This window comes from Belonocnema kinseyi, chromosome 4, assembly GCF_010883055.1.
Source record: "Belonocnema kinseyi isolate 2016_QV_RU_SX_M_011 chromosome 4, B_treatae_v1, whole genome shotgun sequence".
Lineage (NCBI taxonomy): Eukaryota > Metazoa > Arthropoda > Insecta > Hymenoptera > Cynipidae > Belonocnema > Belonocnema kinseyi.
In genome coordinates, this window is record NC_046660.1 from 19739073 (window position 1) to 19765766 (window position 26694).

Sequence of the window (26694 nt, forward strand, 5' to 3'; positions counted from 1 at the left end):
AAATATATGTGTCTCAATTTTTTCTAGTGTCGAATAGTCTTAGTTATTGGCCGTTGAAAAGCAGTGTCCCGGTAGTGGCGTTTTGGCCGTTTAAGGGTTAACCAGCACGTTAAACGGTACAAAAAATAAATAACATCAAGTTTTTTTGTAAATCAGCCGACATTTTGAAAAAATTAAAATTCATAGAAAGAAAGAACTAGTAGAAGATTTTAAAATTACGGACAAAAATAGACTTGAAAAACATAAAAAAATTGCGGCTATTTGGCATGAAACTGGTTGAATTATTTAAAATAAAAATAATAATAATTTAACTTCTCATTAGGAACTATTAAGTAAAAAATAAAGTAATTTTTTAATTTTTAAAGTTCATTGCTTGATTCTTTAATTTAGAGTATTGAAAATGTTACGTGGATTTATATTTTTGGAACTTAATCATTGAACTTGATAATAATTTATAGGAATTCCAAATTTTGCAGTTTATCTGCATTTCATTTAACTTTGTTCAATTAAAAAGGGTTAGTACCTTCTATTTTATAGTTGTAAATTATTGAGCATTTGAATACTGAATTTTTCAATTGAAAACTTTAAAACTTTAATTTTAAAAGTTTGAAATTCAAGTGTTCCACTTTGAATGCATTAATTTGTTGTTTATTGTATATTATTTGAATAGAAAAATGTTTAGAATAGAGTTCGATTTTTACATTCTCATCCTAATGAGAAGGTATTAGTTTTGTGTAAAATTTCACTTTGTTTGTTTTCATCAAATCTCCACGTTTGGAGATCTCCTGAGCCAGAAAAAACGATTTTTACGAAGGTGTTTGTCTGTCTGTATACTGTAGGCACGATAACTTTCGAAAGATTGATTAGATTGGATTCTACTTTGGCACACTTATTTAAGGCGTAAAAAGAAAGAACGAGTTCGTAAACCAGCTATTTTGGATGAAAATTTAAAAAGTGAGCGCATTTTCAAAATTTTTGAAACCACATTTTTTCAAGATTTAAAACTTCTATGTACGGCTATTCATAATGCTCGGAAACTCGAACAATTTATCCTTGTGACTTTTTTCGATAAAAAGAAAAGTATCAGAGTGACAGCATTTTAAAAATCCAAAAAACCAAACTAAAATGAACATTTTAAGCCAAACAAATCACAATATAAAAAACTCAAGGGAAGAAAAACTTTGATTTCTGAAAGCTCTATAAGATTATCATCTTTTTTAATTTTGTTGTAAAGTTGAAAATTCCAATTTTGGTCGTGTAAAAAATAATAAAAAAATTCCCTTTTGCGGTTAAACTATGCAAGGTACGAAAAAAATGAATGAACTAAAATTGCGTGTCCTGAAAAGATGTAAAAATTTGTCATTGATCACTTTTTGAAAGGATGCGTAGTTTATGTTTTTAGTCGAAAGAAACAACATTAAAAATAAAAAAATAAAAGTTTTGGACAAACGACACAAGCTAAGAAAAAATTAAATAGACCAAAGTTACTCTTCCAAAAAATAGTGAAAACTCGATTAAATTTGTCAATAATAAGTTTTAATAGGATACGTAGTTTTTATTTTAATCGAAAAATTGACGCAGATAAAAAAAGATTGACATGAATGGATAAAGGATAAGATGAGATAGAGAAGAGAATATTGAAACCCGTAAACTTAAATTCACATTGACAAAAAAAAAAGGATTGACCTTGATAGATATGGCATTCAAAGATATAGAAAAGAGAAGATTGAAAAAGATAGGCGTTGTAGACGTTTACAGATGTAGGATACGATGAGATAGAGGCAGAAAGATTAAAAAAGATATACGGAATTTAGATTGAGAGAGTATTAGTAAAAGGTTGACATGTATAGATGAAAGCTAGTATAAGATAAAGAAGAGGAGATTGAGAAAGATCGACAGAAATTCGGATTGAGAGAGAGGTAGTAAAGGATTAACGTGAATAGATAAAGGATAGGATGAGATACACAAGAAGAGAATGAAAAAAGTAGTTGTCAATTCAGATTACTAAAAATATAAAAAGATTGACATAATTGGACAAAAAATACAATGAGATCGGGAAGAAAATTTTGAAAGATATAAACGGGAATTTAGGTTGACAAAGAGATATAAAAAAATAGATGCTGACAGATGGAGGATACGATGAGATTGAGCAGAGAAGATTTTAAAATATAGATGGGAATTTAGATTGACAGGGAGGTAGTAAAAAATTGACGCGTATAGATAAAGGATAGGATGAGATAGAGAAGAAGAGATTGATAAAGATAGTCGTCAATTCAAATTAACAAAGATAGAAAAAGATTGACATAAGTAGACAAAGGATACGAAGAGATAGATAAAAGATTGAAAAATATAGACGGAAACTTAGGAACGAAAAAAATAGACGTTTACAGATGTAGGATACGATGAGATAGAGACGGGAGGATTAAAAAATATATACGGAATTTATATTGACAGAGTATTAGTAAAAGGTTGATGTGTATAGACGAAAGCTAGAATAAGGTAAAGAAGAGGAGATTAAAAAGATAGACAGAAATTCAGATTGACAGAGAGGTAGTAAAAGATTGACGCGTATAGATAAAGCATAAGATGAGAGAGAGAGAAGAGAATGAAAAAGTTAGTCGTAAATTCAGATTAAGAAAAATAGAAAAAGATTGACATAAGTGGACAAAGAATTTAATGAGGTAGAGAAGAGGGTTTTGAAGCAGATAAACTTGAATTTGCATTTGCAACGAAAAAGATAGACGTTCATAGATGTGTCTTCTAGAAATAAAGGATAGGATGAGATAGAAAAGAACAGAATGAAAAAGATAGTTGTCCATTCAGATTAACAAAGATAGAAAATGATTAACATAATTAGACAACGGATAGGAAGAGATAGAGAAGATAAGGTTTGAAAAATATAGACGGAAATTTAGATTTACAGAAAGATAGAAAAACATTGAGGTTTACAAATGTATGATACATTGAGATAGAGGCGGGAAGATTAAAAAAGGATATAAGGGAAGTTAGATTGGCAGGAGATACTGGCTACATTAACGTTAATTTAGATTAACAAAGAGATAGAATAGATAGACTTTTATAAACTTGGGATAGGATATGATAACGAAGAGGGAATTGAAAATTATAGGCGGGAATTTATATTAATAAAGGAATAGAAAAAATTGCCGTGGATAGATAAAGAATAGGATGAGATAGAAAGAACGGTATTGAAAAATATAGACGGGAATTCAGATTGACAGAAAGATAGTAAATATTGATGTGGGTCTATAAAGGATAGGATGAGATAGAGAAAAGGGATGAAAAAAGATAGATGTGAATTAAGATTAAAGAAGTGTTAGAAAAATATAGACGTTGGTACAATTAGGATAGGAAGATGATACAGAAGAGGAGATTGAAAAGGATAGACGGAAATTTAGATTGATGGAGATAGAAAAAGATTGAAAGGGATAGAGAAAGGATAGGGTAAGATAGAAAAGACAGAATTGAAAAAGATTTACGTGAATTGAGATTGAGAACGAAATATAATATGATACATTTTGTCTATCTCTTTCTGAAAAATTGAAAATGATTCAAAAAGATAGATATCTCGCTTTTTACTCCCAGCAGGGATTGTAAAAAGGGGGAGCTAGCTGCACCTAAAAGAATGAATGACATCGATACTTAAAAGTACATTCAAGATTATATGACTCATAAAAAGTCACAATAATACACTTCTCCATTTGAAAGAGTCGTCTCGTTTCGTATCATCAATTTCTACTTCCGTTTTATGAAGAATAGACCCACATTGAAGAGTACACACGTAATCACAAAGGTCACAAAACCTTGTTTAACGAGTTATAATTTTTTCTGGTTAAAGTTACGTGATTTATTTTTAATGAGATTAGATTTTTTATGAGATTTGGCTGCGGACTCAATACACTACGGACACTATTTCCATTTTTTGTTTCACTTTTTTTCTTAAAAAATATTTTTATCTTCTTCCTTAATTGGTTAAAAATTTTCCATTTAAAACCTAAAGGACTATTTTTTGACTGCGAATATTAATTCTATACCCAAAAAATTAATTCTTAACAGAATACCAAAAAATGTAATAGTTAATATTTAAACCAAAAAATATTTTAGTTGCGAAATTAAAAAATGTTGAATGTAATGAAAAAAAGAGGAATTTACAACAAATAATTAAAAAATTTCAGCAAAACAGTGGAGTTTTAACAGAATAATATGAATTTTTAATTAGAGTAGTTAAATTTCCAGTAAAAAAATTAATTTTGCGACCAAGAAGAAACGAATTTTCCACCAAAAAGATTAATTTTTAACTAAAATAATAAATTTTAAATAAAAAAATTAATTTTTAACAAAATATTTCAACCGTCCACCGAGCAAAGGAATACATTCTTTATAAAGTACTTCAGCTTTTGTCCAGTTAATTCAATTTTTAATTTAAAAAAATCAATTTTCAACAAAATAGATAAATTCTTAAATAAAGAGGTCGATTTTTAGTTAAAAAACTTAATTCTTGAGAACAACAAAAAATAAATAAAAAGAATTTGTAACCAAAAAGTTAAATTTTTAAATACATAAAATAGTGAATCTTTAACTATTAAAGATTTTGATTTTTAATAAAAAAAAATTGAATTTAATAAAAAAAATTGAATTTAATAAAAAAAGACGAATTTCTAAAGAACCAGTTTTGTTTTTGCCCCAAAAAAAGTATAAATTTCTACTAAAAAATTTAAAAACAAGAAGAATTTCTAAAAAAAAAATTAATTTTTATGCAAGTAAGATTTCAGTTGGAATTTCAACAAAAAGTTTATTTTCTGCCAAACTAATTTAATATTTAACCCAGAAGACGAATTCTGAACAGTAGTTGAATTTTCTTTCAAGAAATATGACTTTTTAACGAAATCATTGAATATTTAACTGAATAATTCATGTTTGAACTAAATCATAAAATTTTTAAATAAAAAAAATTATTTTTCAACAAAGTGTTCGAGCTGTCCACTGAATAGGCCAATTTTCAACGAAAATAAAAAAGTTTACATTTTTAGTCAAGAAAATTAATTTTAAATGAAAAAAATTTAATTTTTATCAAAATACATAAATTTACAACCAAAGAGATGAACCTTCGAACAAAGAAAATTAATTCCTAACAAACAAAAATAACGAAACGAATTTTTAACCCAAGAGATTAATTTTCAACTAATATAGTGAATCTTCAACAAAAAAAGATTTAAATTTTTAATGAAAAATTAAGTTCAACCAAAAAAGACGAATTTTCAACCAAATACTTGAATCCTCGAACAAAGAAGATTAATTTTTAACCAAACGATTGCATTTTTACCCAAAAAATGTATAAAATTTCTACGTAAACAGGATATTTAAAAACATGAACCAATTAACTACAAATTTGAATTTTCAACTAAGAAAAAAATTGCAGTTAAATTTTAAACGCTAGAATATGAATTTTCAAAAAAGGTAATTTTCTGATAAAATAATTGAAGTTTCTAGTCAAAGACGATTTTATTTCTAAAAAAAAACGACTTTAAAAGATTATTAATTTTTTAACTAAATAAATCCAGTTTAAACTGATAAATAAAATTTTTGAGCAAAAAACATAAATTCTTAGCGTAAAATTTAATAACAGACTTTAAAACCAAAAAAAATGAACCTTCAACAAAAAATAATTATATTTTCTTAATTTATTCTATTAACTTTGTTCGCATTTGAATAAAAAGTAAATAAATAAAAAGCGAGGAAAGACTGTCAAGCCTCCTGTCAATGAATATGAATTTTTATCATTTATAGACTAAACAATAACATTTTAAATAAACATTAATTAATTAAATGAACATTTATTACTTGAAAAAAGTTATTTAAAAAACTATTTTAGCACTATTTTTTTTTAATTTCGGACACTATTTACACTATTTTGATTTTTTTATTTTCGAAAAATAATACAAAAAGAAAAGAATATATACGGCTATGAGTATTTTAAATAAGTGCATGGTACCAACAATGTTAGCTCATAGGATGATCAAAGTGCAACTAATATTAACATCGAGACGTCCTCGAATGACAGAAAAACAGAATTTAAATATCTAAAGTCCGTTTTTTAAATTTTCATTAAAATAAAGATAATCGTCAAGAAAATTCTTTTATTTTATTTTCTCTATACTATTTTTACTCAACTTTGGCCAAAATATGGCCTAAATCGATAATTTTGTTTCAAACAATTGAATTTGCCCATTTTTCTTACAAATGACAGAAACGAAAAAATTCCAACAACAAATTTTTTTATTATTAGATAAAATCTAAGATGAAATAAAAAAGTAGTGTTTTTATAAATACGGTTTTTCATTTTTTTTTAAATTTCTTCTATGAAGTAAAATTCAATTTAATGGAAACCGTGTAAGATAAGACTTTAAATAACTATTGACGATAATAAATTAGAATTTTTAAAAATTTTATTTCGTATACAAAAAAAATTGGGGAATTTCAATAATGAATTTTTGTGGCCAGTCTGATATGATATTATATTTTTAGTTAAAATTTTGATTTTTTGGTTGAATAGAATTTTTTTATTTAAAATTGAATTTTTTTTGTTTAATATCTTCTATTACATTATTTGTTGAAAATTCTTTTTTTTTTTTTTTTTTTTTTTTTTTTTTTTTTTTTTTTTTTTGCTTCAAAAACTATTCATTTGACGGTTGAACCACTTTGTTAAAAATTATTTTTTTTACAAAAGATTCCTCATTTTAGATGAAAATTAATTTTCTCTGGTTAAAAAACTCCTTTTTTCTTGTTCGAAAATTATGATATTTTTTTAAGATTAATCATTTTATGTCAGTTCAAAATTTATCACTGTAGTTGAAAATTTATCTTTTTCACTTGAAAATTCAACTTTTTTTTTACTACTGAAGTCTTTTTTTTTTAAATTTGTCTTCTATGATGGAAAATTAATATTGTTGTTTAAAGATTCATCTCTTTAGATTTAAAATTAATCTCTTCTGGTAGAAATTTCATCCTTTTTTAAAAATTAAAAATGCGACTGTTAAATTTTTTGGTGAAATATCAATTTTCATAGATTAAATTTTTAACTATTTGGTTAGAAATTGCACTATTTTTTTATATATAATTATTTTGTTGAAGATTCAGTTCTTTAATTAAAAATTTAACTATTTTGTAAAAAATTCGTTTTTCTTTTTGATTAAAGGTTTCATCTGTTTTATTTAAAATTCATTAATATTATTGAAAATTTAATTCTTTTTTTGAAAATTCAAATCTTTATTTAAAAATGCAACTAATTTGTCAAAAAATAATTTTCTTTACTTTAAAAAAAATATCTACTGCCACATTTTTCTTTGAGAATTTATCTTTCTGTTAAAAATGCAACGGCTGTATAGAAATTTCATTTCTTGGTCTAGAAAATTTAACTATATGATTGAAAATATAACTGTTTTTGATTGAAATTTAATCTTTACCTATTAAAAATTCGACCATTTAGTTGAAACTTCATTTTTTTTTGTTTGAAAATCAATTATTTGTTTGTTTTTTTTTAATTCGAATTTTACTTCAAATTTCATCTTTGTAGGTAAAAAATGCAAGTATTTGATTAAAAATTCAACACGGTTCAAAATTTAACATTTTGTTAAAAATTATTCTTTTTCGGTTAAAATATAAATATAAAATAATAATTAAACCTTTTGTTGAACATTCAACGTTCTTCTAAAAAATCATATTTTTTACTTGAGATTTTAACTATATGGTAAAAAGAGCAACAGTTTTTGTTTGATGTTTGATCTTTTTTTTATTAAAAATTAGATCATTCGGTTTAAGTTTCATCGTTTTGAAAGGAAATTCAAGTATTTTAGTTGCAATCTCTTTTGGATTGAAAATTCATCTATAATGGTAGGAAAGTAATACTTTTTTCTGAATTAATAAACTTGAAATGTGTAAGTTTCAATAATAAATTGTGGAATTTTGGTCTTTAATATTAATCGTTAAGGATTAGGGGGGGGGGGGATCCTACCGTGGATCATTATTAATTAAGAAAAAAAATAAAAGAAAAATAATTATTATGAATTTAAATTTATTAACAATATTAGTGTTAAAAATTTTGATTAAATTAAATTAATTATTTTACGTACATCAGTATTGTTAAATAATTATTATCTACTCTAGAATGCACTATCCACTATAGGAAGGTTGTCCCCAATTGAGGTTACTGAAAAGTTATTTTTATATTTAAATATAAAAATAATATTTCAACCGCTCGTAATTTTGCCAACGGTGATCAAAAGTGTCTCATTCGAGTATCCTCTCAATTTAAATTTAACCTCGGAAACAAGCTTGCGGAGGGCAGAATGGGGGTTCTTATCATTTATTCTCTCTGCATCTAAGCAGTATACAGATTGCTCAATGCTGCACATGATTCGCATAAAATGTTAATAGCTTGTGACCTGCAATTAACAAGATAGTTTATACTGCAATGATTTCAGTATAATTAACAAATGTAAATTTCCGCCCGCACAACTAATTTTTTTTAAACAAAAAGTTGTTTCTAATATCTCATTGCACAAGAATAACTTTTATCACTTTCTTATTTTTTTATATTTTTAACTAATAGAATATAAGAATGAACTCTGTTCATTAATTGGAAGGTTAAAGGATACACTATTTTACGGATTTGATAGAACACCTTGGAGGCTGTCCATAAACTTTTACTGAAAATTTTTTTCGGAAAAATTAAACATATCCGCTGAGGGTACTGCCCACTTTTATCGCTCCGCTACTGGTGAGCTAGCAGTTTTCGGAAGGCCGAAACCGAGGGCACAGAGACCGAGAGTTTAGTGTAATTGGAAATATTTAGTTTTAAACAAATAGAGACATTTTCAGTTTAAAAAAATTGATTTCTCCTCAAAAAAAGTATAATTACAAAAAAGTAGTTATATATTTTAAGAATTTTACCCAAAATAACTCTGGGGAAAATTCCATAACCAGTTCGGTAATTTTCCAGAGTTTAGAGAATGTTTTCGACGATTTTTTAAAGAAAAGTTTCCTAATTATTTCAGCAAATTTTTTACATATTTTAAGAATGCTCACAAAAATAATTCCGGGAAAATTTCACATCTATTTCGGAAACTATTTTAGTGTTTGAAGAATTTTCCTTAAAATAATTCCTGGAAAACTCCCTAATGATTTCGGTAATTCAAAAAAAAATTTAGAAATTTTTCCCAAAATAACTTCGAAAACATTTCATAAAAATTTCGGTGATTTTTCCCTTTTTTATGAATAACATTAAGTATGGGTAAAGATTCTCCTTTTTTTAATTTAATAATTTTGTTTAAAATGTAAAAGTTTTGTTAGAAAGTCATTTTTTTGTACAAAAATTCAACTTCTTGGTTGAAAATTAAAATTATTTGTTAAAAACATGTGTTGTTTGAGGATTTATTACATTTATTATTTATTATTATTTATTTATTTATTTATTTATAGTATTTCATTTTTAAAAAATAATCTTCTCGGTCAAATAATCATTTTTTCGGTGTAACTTTTTTGGTTTAAAATTCATTTTTTCGGCATAGTTCAACTATTATGTTAAAAATTCGTCTTTTTTGGTTGAATTAAATTTATTATTTGAAAAAAACAACATTTTTTTTGTTGAGAATTTACTTACCAGTTGAAAGTTTATGCCTCGTTGCTAAAAATTAAAAAAAAAATTATTTCATATTAAAAACTAATGTTCTGAACTGAAAATGTGACTATTCCAATTTAAGAAAAGTAATTCGCAATAAACAATAGTTAATTTTTTACGAAATAATGACATTTTCAACAAAAGAGATCAATTTTAAACTAAAATGATGAATCTTTAAAAAAAGAATTAACAGAAAACTTCATCCCAAAAGAATTTTTTCTAATCCGGAAGATTAGTTTTCTAAAATTTGAATATTTAAACTTTCGACTGGCGTTCAGTCTTAAAAAATATGAATTTTTTAAAAAATTGTTAAATTTTTAACTAAAAGAAATTGCATTTTTTATAAAATTGGATTTAAATAGGAAATTTTCTATTATTAACCAATTCTGAGCTAGAATTGGAATTTATCCAGGAGAATAAAAATTCTCAATATTGAAAATTGAATTTTTCAAACAAAATTATTATTCGGTCTTGAAACGAGGTATTATTGGAAAAATTTTAATCGTGAATTAAAACAGAGAATACTACAAAAAAATCCTAATTCTTACAATTGGTTGAAATGGAGAATTTTCGAAAAGAATTAAAATTCCAGATCTGAACAGGGAATTTTTGAAAAAGAATTAAAATTTCTGAGCTGGAACTAGAATATAAAACTGCTTAAAATGGTATGATTTTGAACATTTTCAAATTAATTTGATATACCTCTTTTCTTAAAAATTTAACTGCTTTTTCAATATTCTTTTTTTTTATTAAAAATTGATTTGCAACTTGAAAATGTAACTTTTTATTTTTGTTGAAATTTTGTTTTCATTAAACATTCATCTTTACTGGTAGAAAAATAATATTTTTTTTTGAAATTTCTTTTTTTTTGGTAAATACTGTAACTTTTTGTTGAAAATGAACTTTTTTGATGAAAACTTATATTTTCGCTTTAAAAATGCAGCTATTTTTCAAAAAAATCAGTCTTGGCTTAAAAGTTAAATATGTTCCAAATTCTTCTGTTTGGGTGAAAATTAAATTATTTCGTTGAAAATAAATATTTTGGAAGAGAATTAATATATGCGGTGAAAAGTTAATCTGTTTTTTTAGAAAATTTGTCTTTTTTGGTTAAAAGTGGGTCCCCTCTATTAAAAATTTATTTTCTTGGTTGCTTCTTTATTTTTTTAGTTGTAAATTAATTGCTCTTTGAAAATTAAAATATAATTTTAATTTTCTAATTAAAAATGAATATTTTTACTTGAAGATCGAAAATTAGGCTGAAAGTTCGACTACTTGGTTGAGAATTTATGTCTGTAGTAGAAAATTCCAGTATTCTGTTAAGAATCCAACTATTTGGTTGAAAATTCAAGTTTTTTTTTAAATATTTTTTTGGTTGAAAATTCAACGATATTTTTAAACACTCGTCTATTGGGACAGAAAATTCATCATTTTGGATTTAAAATTCACCTTTTATTATTCAATATGGAACTGTCTTTCTAAACATTCAATTATTTCGTTGTCAATTTAACTGTTGTTGGTTCAAGTTTAATGATTTTGCTTAAATTTCAATCATTTGGTATAAAATTGATCGTTTTTCGTTGAAAATTCAGAAATTTGGTTAAAAAATCAACACATACGTTTTTAAATTAAAGTTCAGTGGATCGAGAACTGTAACTTGGTGATTGTAAATTTTCTTTTGTTAAAGCTCTTTGGGCTTTAACGAACACATTCTCATCACGTAACTCGTGCTTCGCACTTGATGTCAGACTGTCAACTTTTCTAAATTATGCTCAACACTTTATATCAAATATTATACATTTTTATGTACCTCTGCCTCGGATTATTATTCAGATATTGCATTCAATTTTATTCTTAGTCGCACTGAAACATGTATGATTTCAAGAAATTTATATCATTAAAATTCATAATATAAATTGAAATTGAAACTGAAACATACTTATATTTTTATAATTTTATTTTTTATCTTTTTTACGATTAAAAGAAAAACTACTACTACTATGTTGCTTTTCATACATCAAACAAAAACTACTTATCTTATAAAAAATTAATTCATGAAAAATTTTTAGTTTTTTTTAGGTGTACAATTTTTGTGGATTTATATCTTTTCCAGGGAAAAACCGGGAAATGACCGGGAATTTATTTCTTGACCGGTAATTTTACTCAGAAGAAAAATCTGTCCAAGTTCGATTTCAAGAGTTTTTAAAATAATTATTTGAATTGAAACCTTTTTCAATTATGATATAATTCAGTTTACAATGTGTTATTCAAAAATCTTTTACTTTAAAAAATCTTCATTTTAGATTTTTATTATTAAGCGTATATTTCTAATTTAAAGCATTTGAAGTGCAGTCTCAAAGACTTACAAAATTAAAAATTAAAAGCGTTAGCAGTTAAAATTTTTTGATAAAAAACAGTATTATTTTATCAACTGTAAATATAAATAAATGAATAAATAATTTTTCAACTGGATCTGTACTTTAAGTATTAAAAACTAAACAATAATTTATTTGATGAAGCGATAAAGGTGCGATTGAAACTTTATAAAATATTTTGAACTTAAAAATAACTTAATAATAATATATTCGTAATTAATGGCTTTTATTGAATTAAAAATATTTTTTAGCCTAAATTATTCAATTTTTATTTATAAATCCAAATTTGAAGGAACATTTTTTTAATTTGCAGGATTTTCTAGAAGTTGTAGGACAAATTCAACTAATTTTAAAAGTTATGTAAAAATTCTGAAATAATTTCAAAAATAATTTTAAATTTTAAAATATTTAAAAACACTTTTAGATTTCTCAAGATTTTGAAATAAATTATAAAACTTTTCAATTTACTCTTATTAAATTCACAGTCAAATATTGCTAAATGTTAAATAATTATTCTCTTTCCTAATTAAATTTTTTTAACTAAATGGGTTAAAAAGTGAATAATATAATTTCAAAATTTCTGAAAATTTATTGATTGACTCTTTAATTTAGAGTATTGAAAATGTAAACGTGGACTTATATTTTTGGAACTTAATCTAAATTTTTTAACTTTATAATTGATGAGTGTTCACAGCTCTGAATTTTGCAGTTTATCTGCATTTCATTTAAATCGTTTTAATTGAAAAGTGTTACCTTCCAGTTTATACGTGTAAGTTATTGAGTATTTGAATCAAAAAATTTTGAATTAAAAAACTTTAAAACTTCAAGAGTTCCACTTTAAATGCTTTAATTTGTTCTTTATTTTGTATTACTTTAAATGGAAAAAATTTTAGAATGGAGTTAGATTTTTAAAATTTTATTGACCGGAAAAAATGTTTGCAAACCGGGGAAAACCCGGGAATTTTTTTTTATATTAAAACGGTCACTCTGAGAAAGATGATTCCTGGAAAAATGTATTTTTTTGCCCTGGAAAATCTGGAAAAATCCTGGAACTTTTTTTTTTAAGATACGCTAGGCCTGCCTTATTATTCTTATCAATTACAGACATAAACCGATCAATGTTTTGTCTGAGTTGAGATAATATGAAAATAGAAGAACTGATAAGAATGCAAACATGTATGCAAATCCAAGTGATGACCAGCCTCCCCAGCGACAATCTCTTGAACCAATCAGAAGGCGCCTTTCGCGATAAGCTTCGTATTCGCCTCATCAGACTGATTAGTAAAATAAGATATTCAACCGTGTGGGGTCAAGGTTCAAAGTTTACACATTCTCTTATATTTTCCACCGGCCTTACTTTCCATACTGTTAGTTGCACTGAAATACATAAAGATCCTTTGAATGATAAAAAATGTCGATAAATCGACCGCTCTCCTCACACAGACCGTCAGTATTAGACGCGAAGCCTTCCCGTCAGTTTATTTGAAATTGTGAAAAAAAGTTTAATTAATAATAATATAAAATGTCAGGATTTGTAGGAAAGAAGTACAAGCTTGAGACGAGCGAAAAATTCGACGAGTACATGAAAGCCCTCGGTGAGAAATTTTTAAACAATAAAAAAAAAGTGTATTGCGTTTAAAAAAATGATTCTAGTTATGAAAAGCAGGGTGACCGTTTGACCGGAAAACTGGGAAATGGCCGGGAATTTTATATGACCGGGAAATGACCTGGAATTTTATAAGACCGGGAAATGACCGGGAATTAATTTTTTTACCGAGAATTTTACAGATTCTTAGAAGAAAAATATGTCCAACTTAGAATTTAACCGTTTTTCAATAATTAGTTAAAGATTCTACATTTTAGATTTTTAATTTTTAAGCGTACATTTTACGGGGTGGCCGCTGGACCGGGAAATGACCGGGAAATGACCGGGAATTTGATTAAACCGGAAAATGACAGTGAATTTATTCTTTGAACGGAAATTTTACACATTTTTTGAAAAAAATCTGTTCAACTTAGAATTTAACCGTTTTTTAATTAATTAGTTACATATTTTCCATTTTAGATTTTTAATTATTAAGCGTACATTTTTCAGGGTGGCCGCTGGACCGAGAATTTTGTGAGACCGGGAAATGGCAGTAAATTTATTTCTTGACCGGGAATGTTAAGAATTTTCAGAAGAAAAAAAAGTGATTCGAATTATGAAAAGCAGTGTGGCGCTGAACCAGAAATGTACGGGAATTTTACAAAACCGGGAAATGACATTTAATTTCTTTTTTGACCGGAAATTTTACGAAGTTTTAAAAGAAAAAAAAGTAATTCCAGTTATGAAAAACAGTGTAGCGCGGAACCGGAAATGACCAAGAATTTTCTAAAACCGGGAAATAACAGAGAATTTATTCTTTGATCGGGAATTTTACAAAGTTTTAGAAAAAAATCTGTCCAAGGACAATTTGAACACGTTTTCAAATAATTAATGTGCAGTCTTAAAGATTTAAACAATTAAAAATTAAAAGCATTTAAACTTAATTTTTTTATAAAAAACAGTTTTATTTTATCGACTGTAAATATAAATAAATTATTTTAAAATGGATCTGTAATTTAAGTATAAAACTCTGAACAATAATTGATTTGACCAAACCATATATCCGTTCAAAATTTGAGAATTTCCAGATTTTAACTCTTTTCAATTCGAAAGTCTTAATAAGAATTTAAATTAATATATATTTTATTTTAATAATTTTATTCTTAAATACAAATTTTTATGATTTATCAATCATGTATTTTTAGTTCAAAGTTTTAAGTCTTCCTTTATATTATTTTTATATTAAATTTAGTAAATAAATTTATTAATATGTTATTTCTATTAATATTGTTCAGCCATTAAAAACTATAAATGTGAATTCGAAACTATTTTCAACTTAAAAATAACTCTATAATAATATAGTCTTAATAAAAGGTTCTTATTAAATTAAAAACATTGTTCAAGTCTAAATTATTCAATCTTACACCTATTTAATTGGACATTTTTTAATTTAAAAAAAAAGAATAAGTATTTAATATTTAGCAACATTTTACTGTTTATTTAAGACAAATACATCAAAACCAAATATTTAAAAGAAACAAATTTGAAACTGAATTGTTTTATATAGAAAGCTTTGAATCTGCGGGGTTTTTAATAACTTTTAAACTTTTAGCGTTACAATTTTAATTGTTTTATTTAAAAAATGTTTAATTTGTAAGTGAAAATTTTAAATTTAGACGTATAATTAACAATAGAACACTTATTATTTGTAGAAAAATTTGAGTAATTTTAATTTCAAGTAATTTAAACGAATTTTGTTAAGAAAATTTTCAGAACTTCTAAATAGATTTTAAAATTCATCGAATTTTTCCTACAATTTTTGGGAAATCCTGCAAATTAAAAACAAATCCTTAAAACCTTCCAGTTTCTTTTTTGATAATTTTCTAAGCCTCTTAACATCTTTTTAAACTTTCTATTACAATAATTTTTCAAAAAGAAAAATCATTTTCAATTTTCCTAAGAATCTTAAGATAATGTTTTCATTCTTTTGAAGTCTTTCACAAATCTTAAAAATATTTTAAATTTTTTGTTTGAGATCCGCAAAAATCTACATTTTTTTAAAATTCGTCTGTGAATGTTCTATTGTTATTTGTAAATTCAAATTTTAAGGACTTTTTTCAATTCGCAGGATTTTTTAAAAGTTGGAGAAAAAAATGAATTCATTTAAAAATATATTTAAAAGTTTAGAAAAAAACGTTAAAAATTATTTTAAATTTTGAAAAAATTCAAAACCATTTCTAGATTTCTCATGATTTTGAAATAAAATTTTAAAGCTTTTCAAGGATGCCTAAACTATTTAAAATAAAAATAATTTAACTTCTAATTTAAGAACCTTTAAATTAAAAAAAATTATTTTTTAATTTTTAATGTGTCTAGTTTTAAATTACTTAAAATAATATAATTTTGAAAAATTTTAAAGTTCATTACTTAATTCTTTAATTTCGAGTATTGAAAATATTAACTGCGATTAATATTTTTGGAACTTTAACTGAATCTTTGAACTCTATAATTTATAAAAGTTCTTAATTTTGCAGTTTACTCAGATTTTATTTAATATTGTTGAATTGAAAAGAATTAGTACCTCCATTTTATACATTTAAATTATTGAGTATTTAAATGAACCGGAAATGACCGGGAATTTTTTTCTTTGCTTAAAATGGCCACCTTGCTTTCAATTTTAAAATGCCGTTTTAAAGACTTAAACAATAAAAAATTTTAAGCGTTTAAAATCGAAAATTGTTGTTAAAAAAACTTGTTTAGTTGGTCAACTGTAAATATAAATAAATTAATTATTTTTAAAATTTAATTGTACTTTGCCATTATTAAATTGGAAAATCATATCGCTTAAACAAATGTAAAGGCCCGGTTGAAACTTTATAAACTATTTTCAATTTTATGATAATTGATAAATAATATCCTCATAATCCAAGGCTTTTATTCAATTTCAAATATTATTTTAGTCTAAAATACTCAATTTTTATACCATTCGATTTAAAAAATGTCAGTGAAGAAAAAGAGCAATTAGTTTATATTTAGAAATATCTGACTTTTCATTAAAAATCAATAATTATAAACTAAATATTCAAAACTAAACAAAAAAACTACACTTTGAACGTTTCAATTTTAATGGTTCTGTTTTTAAAAATTTTAATATTTTAAATGAAGTGTCATTTTGGACCGACAAAATCCGGCTCTTCGTACTAAAATTTCGATGCGAATAGTCCATGGGCGAATTTGAAACCAAATATAGATTTTGTCTGATTTTTTTATTTAGAAGAATACAAAAAAAAACCAAAGAAAAATTGAAAATAATTTTTTACTTTAAAAAATTAATTTTAACAGAAGATTTAAAAACGTTTAGAATGATTAAAAAATTATCAAAGATTAATTTGGAAGATTTGATCAAAATTTTGTTTATTTTGCCGGATATTCAAAAAATTGTTTAGAAAATATTTTAGGTAAAATCCGAATAATTTTAAAAGGTGTTTGGAAGTTCTGAAAAAATTAAAAAAATAAATTTGAAATTTGAAAAAATCTAAAACGACATGTAAATGTTTCAAGATTTTGAAATTTAATTTTGAAGCTTGATTGAACTGAATCTAAATTTATAAAAGTTTAAAAATTTAATTTCAGAGTACCTAAATTTAATCTAAAATTGTCTAGTTCGATTTTTTAAATTTCATTGACCTTGAAAAATGTTTGCGAACCGTGAAATGACCGGGAATTTTTTCTTTAATTAAAAAAGCCACCCTGGAAAAGCCTCAATTTTTTAAATGATTAGAACAATATGGAATTATTCAATAAGCCAAAAGGAAGAATTATCTACCAAATGGCAGATTATTTTTTTTCAAATTATTTTCTACCAAATATCTACAAAATATCTTCAAAGAAAACGCATTATTTCAGGCCGAAAAAGTTGAATTTTTAATAAAAAGAATGAGTTTTCAACGTGGATTAATTTTTTACCAAAAAGACAAATTTTTAACAAACTGCATTAATTTTAAAGTAGGAAATATCATTGTTAAATAAAAATATAATTTTTTAACCAAAAATAGAATAATTGTTCATTTAAAAAATGAATTCTCAAGAACAACAAAAAACAAGTTTTTAACAAGAGAGATACATTTTTAACTTTCAATTTTCGAGATATTCATTATTCGTGAATAGCGACAGAAAAACTTTTTTTGTTCAAAGTTTAACTACTTAATTGAAAGTGGAAATACAATAAAAATTTTGTTTAGCTTGTTTATGATTTTAGTTAAAAATCCTTTTTTTTCGAATTTTTTTTTATTGTTACTAAATTAGTTTCTGTGTAACTGAAATTCTAACTTTGTCTTGTGTAGCAGAATATTAATTTTCTTGGCCACTAATCCTTCTTTCTGATTAAAAAAACATTTCTTTGGTAGAAAATTTAACTATAATGATGAAAATTTCTTTAAAAATTCAAGTTCTGGTCGAAAATTAACGTCTTTTATTAAAAATCATTTTTTCATTAATTGAAAATTCATTATTTTAGTTCGAAATTAATTTCTTTTCCCAAAAATTTAATTACGTTGTTGAAAATGCACTTTTTTTGGTTAAAAACTATTTTTTATATGAAAATAGTAATATTTCATGTCTGACTTCAACTGAAAATTTAACTATTATTTTTTATCGAATTTAAAAAAAAAAATTTAATCTTCTTGGCGGAAGTCATAATTTGGTTTCAAAATTAATTTTTTCGGTTGAAGATTAATTATTTTAGTTTAAAATGAATTTCTTTGTCTAAACATTTAATTATTGCACTGAAAATTAGTTAAAAAAATTTTTTTATTGTTAATTAATTTGTGTAACTAAAATTTTATAGTTTTGTTATGTAGCAGAATATAATTCTCCTTGGCCACTACTTCAACTTTTTAGTTAAAAATTCATTTCTATGGTTGAAAATTTAACTTCATAGATTGAAAATTTCTTTAAATATACAAATTATGTTTGAAAATGTATGTATTTTGTTAAAATGAATCTTTTTTTGTCAAAAATACATTTCTTTGATTGAAAATTAGTTGTTTTTTTAAAAATGAAAATAAATTTTTTAACCAAAAATTGGACTATTTAATCTTTTTTCGAAAATTGATCTTCTTTGATAGAAATTTAATCTTTTTGGTTAAAAATTCATATCTTTGGCTGAAACTATTGTTTTACAAATTGATGTATTTTTTTTTTAAAGAAAAATCAAGCTTTGATTTAAAAAATCATACTTTTTGGTTCAAGATTCATTATTATAATTATTTTTTTTTATTGGAAACAAATTTTGTTAATTGAAAATTCATCTGTTCCATTTTTGTTTTAATATTTGTCTTCTTCATATGAAAATAAAGCTATTTGTTTAGAAATCTTGGCGACTAGTTCACCTTTTTAATTAAAAACTTATTTCTTCGGTTTTTGCGGAAAATTGTTTTAACCGTAAATTTGTCTATTTCTTTTTTTCTAAATTTATCTTTTTTCATAGAAAATTGATCTTCTTCGTTGAAAATTAAACTATTTTCGTTCAAATTCAATCTGTTTCGTTGAAAAACTCTCTTTTTTTTTTGCAGTAAAATTAATCTTTGGGTTGAAAATTTATTTTTACGGTTGAACATTCATTATTTTAGTTTAATAATATTTAATAGCTTTTGCCTATAGATTCACGTTTTTTGATCTACTGGTCTAAACCAAAATATTTATAGTCTTTAGCTGTGAAAAAAATTCCTCTCTCGCTCCACTGGGATTCCCACTGGGATTCGGACGCCGGTCCTGGGTTCGAATCCTAGCAGGGCTGGAGAGGATTTTTTCCCCAAATAAGTCTGTATTATTTTTTTTGTGTTTTAAATTTCGGAAGACAAATTGGAAAAAAACTTGGATTACAAAAATAAATTTATGAATTTTGGTATTTTTGTCTAATTTTTTTTAGGCGTTGGTCTTGTGACCCGAAAAATGGGAGCCTCTGTGAGCCCGGTTGTTGAGGTTACAAAGGACGGAGACGAGTACATTATGAAAACAACCAGCACCTTCAAAAGTTCTGAACTCAAATTCAAACCTGGTGTTGAATTTGATGAAGAAACACCCGACGGCCGAAAGGTTAAGACAACAATTACTGTCGATGGTGATAAAATGTCGCAAATTCAAAAGGGAGATAAAGACACTGTCATCGAAAGAGAATTCACCGACTCCGAAATGAAAGCAGTAAGTAGAAAATTGATCATATTAAATTTTAAACAGTAAAAATTATTATTTTCATAATTGATTTTATAATAATCAGTATAAAATAAATTTCTTATCATTTGAATTTAAATTTTATATATTTTAAATTATCATAGTATCAATTTTGTTAAATAAAAATTTTTAATAATTAAAAAAAAAATGTCAAAAAAAATTAAAAATCCCCTGTTCCCCTCTGTTCTCTTTTTGAAAGTTTTCCAACATTATTTTTAAAAATCAGGATATTTAATTTAAAAATCAGGCAATTTTTTCAGTTATGCAAAATTTGTTAAAAATGGTAAAAATTCTAAACATTTTACAAAATATGCAGAATATTTTGCAAAAGATTCAAAAATATTTTTAAAAATATGTAAACAATTAAAAATATATAAAATATATTTAAGAATTTTGAATAATTTCAAGAAAATAAAAAAAAAATTCTTATGATTCATGGAAAATTTTTTTCTTATTTTTCATTGAAAAAAAGGGAATTCTAAGTAGAAAAGTAAAAAATATTTAAAAATTTTTAAAAATAATTCACACTTATTGGGGGAAAAAATCCTCTTCAGCCTTGTTAGGATTCGAACCCAGGACCGGCCTCCGAATCTCAGCGGAGCAAGAGAGAAATTTAATTTAATTTCCTATTGTAAAATTTCGAAAAGGTGTGTAGAAGATTTTATTGCAAAAATTTTCAAATTCTACGAGGTTAAAATTTTTTCAACGATTCGTGAGTTTAAAAGGTATTAAACAGATTTGGAAATATTAAAAAATAATGTAAAACTTCTAAATATTTCCGAAATTCGTTTGAAAAAATGTATAATTTTGAAGATTACAAAAAAAAAAAAATCTTTTGATAAATTGTAGAAGTTACAAAAGAATGATCAAATTTTGAGATTCCTAGGAAAATTGTAAATGATTTGCTTTATGACAAATTAATTTAAAAAGAATATTTAAATAGATTAAAAAATATTTGAAATTCTTTAAAAATTATGCAAAAAGAATCAAGTAGATTTCAAAGCAATTTTTTACGTTATGCATAATTTATCAAAAAAATTAGGGGAAATTGGAATCATTTTTTTTAATATTTAGAAATTTTCAAAAAGATTTTAAAATATTAAAAAATTCGAAAATAATTAAATTTGGATGCGTTTTAAGAATTTTTTAAGGTTTTAAGAATATAAGAAAAAAATTATAATGAATAATGGGAGAATTTAAAATGATGTATCATATTAAAAAAATTAATTTTAGAAGAAAATTAAAAAATACTTCAAAATATTTCCAGCGATTTTCTAAAATATCTAAAAAAAATTGTAAAAGATTTTAATCCAAAATATTTCAATTTTGGAAGATTAAATTTTGTTTTAATTTTTCGTAAGTTTAAGAGATATTTAAATGTTTTCAAAAGCTTCAAAAATAATTTTGAAAACTTTTAAAGATTGCTGAAGCTTTTTTGAAAAATTTATGTTTTTTAAGATTTAGTAAAAAAAAGCTTTTTAAGAATTTTAACAGTCTCAAAAGAAGAAAAAAATTTGCTGATTACTCCTAAGAAAATTTTAAAGGATGTATGATTTTGAAAAAATATTTTTTGAAGAACATTTGTAAAGATATCAAATAATTTTAAAAAATATTTAAAAATTTGAAAATAAATTAATTTAGATTCGTTTAAAGAATTTTGGAAGGTTTCAAGAAAATAAGAAAAAGTTTATAATGAATAATAGGAAAATTTTTAATGATTTGTCAATTTAAAAAAATAAATTCTGGAAGAAAATTGAAAAATACTTCAAAATATTTCAAGCTATTTTCTAAAATATCTAGAAAATTCGTAAATTCAATTTCGCAATATTCATTTTTTTTTTAATTTTCCATAAATTTAATTTAAAAGTTTTCAAAAGCTTCAAAAATAATTTTAAAAAAACTTTTAAAGATTGCCAAAGTTCGTTTAAAAAATATATGTTTTTTAAGATTTAGTAAAAAAAAAGATTTTTACGAATTTTAAAGATTTTAAAAGAATAAAAAATTTTCTGATTATTCCTAAGAAAGTTTTAAAAGATGTTTGATTTTCAATAATTAATTTTTGAAGAACATTTGTAAAGATTTTAAATCATTTTAAAAAATGTTTTAAAATGTCAGAAAAATCTGGATGTTGCTACGAAATTGTTTGAATTTTGAATCATTTTTCAAAATTTAAGAAAAACTTTGCGTTTAAAATCCATTTCGGAATTTTAGAAATTCTGAAGAGTTCACAAATATTTTTAAATTTGAAAAGATATCTGAAATTTTTTTATCAGAATTTTTTCAATATTTTGTGAAATCTTGTAAAATACAAAAAAGTCAATTTTTTAAAAAATATTCGTCAAAGTAACTCAAATATTAAAAAAAATGGTGTTTAATTAAGAATCTAAGTAAAGTTATATATTTAAACATTTAAAAGGAAAAATATTTGAGAACCTTTTTGTTGAAAATTCAACTTTTCTCAAAATCTATTGTAATCGATCAAATTTTTTTGGTCTTTTTGGGTAAAAAATAAATCTTATGTGTTGAAAATTCTAATTTCTGGTAGAAAATCCATATATTTTGTTTAAAAGTCATCTGTTAGATTATAAAATTTTTCCTGTTTATTCAAAGTTCCAATTTTTGGTTTAGAATTCAACTATCTGGTTAAAAATTGATTTTTTTTCATTAAAAATTATATTTCTTTCTTAAAAATATTTGTAATTGTTTTCATTTGTTTTAAATTTCTTTAAATTCAAAGATTTGAAAAGATTTGGAATTTTTCTTGGAATTCACCTTGAATTCTTTTTAATTCTTTAGAATTCTCTTTTTTTAATTTACTTGAATCCTTCTGCATTCCTTGAATTCCTTTGAATTTTTCTGATTTCAAAATTACTGAATTCAATTAACTTTTTAAAATTGTTATGAATTCATTTCTTTTTTTTTAATTCACCTTGAATTTTTATGAATTTTATTGAATTCTTCTCTTGAATCTTAAATTCCTCTAAATACAATGCAGTTTGGCGAAAATCAATAGAATTTTTTTAAAACATTTTCCCAATTTATTTGAATTCTTTTGAATGTAAATTGAATTTTTCCGAAATCTGAGTTTATCCTGAACCTGTGACCCTTTGAACGCGAAAACAGTACTGTATTAGCGTGACAAAAAATGCCCTTTGGTCTCTATATTTTATCAAAAGACCTGAGCCTGTTAATATTTATCAATCCCTGGAATTCAAGAAATTAACGATTAAAGTGGCAATTAGCGTATTTTGCTTTCGTGACTATTTGAATTTAGATTAATTTAGTTCGCTTATTATGGTACTCCGAACCTTATTATTGTTGCATGTTCATAATTTAAAAAAAGGCGCCCTCTTTTTGCAAAGGCCGATTCTTATCGCCGTACTCTTTTTTTTTTTGTAAACCTTCATTTAGAAGAATTGCCTTAACTCACGTGAATGTTGTAAATAAATATTGTGTATTTTAATTTAGCCCTTTAAGGGTACACTTCCATAAAATTATATAAAGAGCATACTGGGTGTTATATACCCAAGGGTATTCAAACGTGTATTTTGCCGACGGTATTGAATAGTTTTTTTTACAAAAAAAATGAATTAATGATGTTTAATCTATCTAGTTTAAGGAGAAGAAGGTTTCATAAAAGTTTTTGGAATTTAAAGTAATTAAAAAAATCCTGTTTGGAAAAAAATTACTTCTTTCACTCTCAAATTCATAAATTTTTCAGTTTTTGATATTTTTGCTTAAAATTTTACCTGAATACTTCCGAGATACGGCGCTGGGTATATATCACCCAGTATGCCCTAGAACGGTTGATAAAATGTCTGACGCTACAAATTCTTGGGGGGGGGGGGGTCTGTCTAAAGTCTATTTAAAAAGTTTTTAAAAATAATTTTTCATTTCAGATTTTCATTTTTAACGTAAATTTTTCATTTTTAAAGAATTTTGAAATGCAGTTTAAAGTATTAAAAATTAAAAAATTTAGATGCGTTTGAAATCTACAATTTTGGATAAAAACATTTTTAGTGGATCCACTGTGAATATTAATTATAATGATTTTTAAAATTGAACTAGGTTCAATCAAAATTTCATAACATATTTAAAATTTTTAAATAAAAATTCTAAAAAAAAATAAAAATTTGTTGGTTAAAAATCTAAATAGTTTTTCAAAAAGTAAAACTATTTAATTACAACTAGTAAATTTTTAGTTGCGAATGTATTTTTTTTTTAGTTAAAAATGTATCTTTTTTTAGTAGAAAATTCAACAATTTCGTTGAAAATTCGTCTTTTTGGTTGGAAAATTCAACAAGTTGGGAGAAAATTAAACTTCTCGGTTAAAAAATCATATTTATTGTTGAAAATATAACTTTAATTAAATAGTTTTTTGGAAAATTCATTTTTTTTATCTGGAAGTTTAACTATTCCATTTTTGTTTTAAACTTCATCTTGTGTATTGATACTTATATTTCTTTCTTAAAATTTTTTTAATTGAAAGGCCCACTGTTTTTTTTTAATTCGACTTTTTCTCTTAAAAATTTTACTCTTTTGTTAAAAATTCATCTTTTATTTTAGAAAAGTCATTGTTTTTTTTGGTTGAAAATGAACTTTTTTATGAAAGTTGAACTGTTTCCTCAAAATTTTAAAGATTTGATTGAATTTTTATCTTTATTATTTGAAAATTCATTTATTTGGTTAGAAATTCATATACTCTTTTAAAAATCTAAGTATTTTTGAAATATTGTACTATTTTGTTAAGGTCAATATTTTTTGTCGAAAATTTAAATTAATTATGTGATTATTTTATTAATTCTACTGTTTCATAGATAATTCATCTTTTTGACTGGAAAATTCAACAAGTTGGGAGAAATTTAAATTATTTCTTTGAAAATTAAACTTTTCGGTTGATAAATCATATTTTTCTTTGAAAATTGAACTTTAATTAAATAATTTTGTGAAAAAATTTGTTTTTTTTTATCTCAAAGTTTAACTTCCATTTTTTTAAAACTTCATCTTGTGTATTATTTACGTCAAAAATGAAACTATTTTTTAGTAGTCTTTTGAGGTGGTAAAAAATTAATCTTGTTTGTTTAAAATTCTGCTATTTGTTAAAAAATGCATATATTTTGTTAAAAAGTTATCTGCAGGATTATAAAATTATTCTTGTTTGTTAAAAGTTCCAATTTCTGGTTTAGAATTTAACCGTCTTCTTAAACATTTTTTTTTTATTGAAAATTATATTTCTCTTTTAAAAATTTTATTCTTTTGTTGCAAATTCATCTTTTATGGTAGAACAGTAATCGTTTTTGGTTGAAAATTAACTTTTTTTAAAGAAAGTTCAACTGTTTCCATAAAACTTATCTTGAAATTTTTAATATTTGATTGAATTTTTATATTTATTATTTGAAAATTCAACTATTTTGTTAGAAATTTATCTGTTTTGCTAAAAATGTAAGTATTTTTTGAGAATTTATTTATTTTGTTAAAGTTATTATTTTTGGTTGAAAATTCAGCAATGCGTTAAAAATTCTTCATTTTGGATTATAAATAGTAGAAAATTGATTTTTCATGATTGAAAATTATTTTTCTTTCTTAGAAATTTACCTTTTTTCGATTTAAAAGTCCACTTTAAAAAAAAAACCTATTTCTTTTAGCCTCAAAACTTTACTCTTTTGTCGAAAATTCATCTTTGATGATAGAAAAGTCATCGTTTTTGGTTGGAAATAAAATTTTTAATGAAATTTTAACTGTTCCCTGCAAAATTTGCCTTCAAATGTTAAATATTAGATTGAATTTTTATCCTTATTATTTGAAAAATCAAATATTTGGTTAGAAGTTCATCTACTTTGTTAAAAATTTAAGTATTTTTTGTATATTTAACTATTTTGTTAAAGTCATTATTTTTGTTCGATAATTCAACTATGTTATTAAAAATTCTAAATTTTTGGATTGTCAATAGTATAAAAGTAATCTCGCTTGGTTGAAAATTCTTGGTGAAAAGTAACTTTTCGGTTAAAAATTCAACTGTCTTTGAAAAAGAACGTCTTTTTTGCTTGAAAATTTTACTACTTGTATTTGGGTAAGTCTTTACTATTTTTTTATTAAACTTGTCTCTGACGGGAAGAAAATTGGTAACGTAGTTTATAGATGGCCCATAACTGAAAAACCTAATTTTTTTTAATTCATAATTTCCGTTTGAAAATTGAACTATGTTTTTAAAAATTCTGCTTTTTGAATTGAAAATCTATCTTTTATTGCAGAAAAGTCATCCTTCTCGGTTGAAAATTTATCCTTCTTGGTTGAAAAGTATTTTTTTCGTTAAAAATTTAACTGTCTATAGAGAAATTCGTCTTCTTAGTTTTAAAAAATTAACTATTTGGTTAAATTCTTAATTATTTTTTGAAAATCGGGTATAAAAAATTCAAAATTTGTTAACGTATTTTATGGATTGATCATAACTGGAAAAAATTTCCCTTCGACAAAAAATTTATCTATTTCTATTTAAAAGTTCACTGTTTTTTTTTTTTAATCGACTTTTTAGCTTAAAAACTTTATTCTTTTGTTGAAAATTCATATTTCATGGTAGAAAAGTTTTGTTTATTATCTAAGTATTTTGGGAAAGTTTAACTATTTTGCTAGGGTCATTATTTTTTCGAAAATTTATCTATGTTGTCAAAAATTCTTAACTTTTAATTATTAACCCTTAAACGGCCAAAACACCACTACCGGGACACTGCTTTTCAACGGCCAATAACTAAGACTATTCGACACTAGAAAAAATTGAGACACATATATTTTTATTGCTTAAGATCTCTTCTTTC

At 24.0% G+C, this 26694-nt stretch overlaps 1 protein-coding gene across 2 annotated transcripts in view; it reads left to right on the plus strand.

Annotated features, from left to right (window-relative positions):
- Nucleotides 1–26694, plus strand: part of LOC117171494 (sodium/calcium exchanger regulatory protein 1) — a 46407-nt gene that overhangs the window by 15483 nt on the left and 4230 nt on the right. Inside the window, exons 1-2 of one of the 2 annotated variants that reach the window (XM_033358853.1) lie at nt 13501–13661; nt 19581–19852. In XM_033358853.1, coding sequence (XP_033214744.1) covers nt 13589–13661; nt 19581–19852 — 345 coding nt within the window. In that variant the 5' untranslated portion in view covers nt 13501–13588. Of the gene's footprint in view, nt 1–13500; nt 13662–19580; nt 19853–26694 lie in introns of those variants that run through there. The other variant, XM_033358854.1, reaches the window with a different exon arrangement.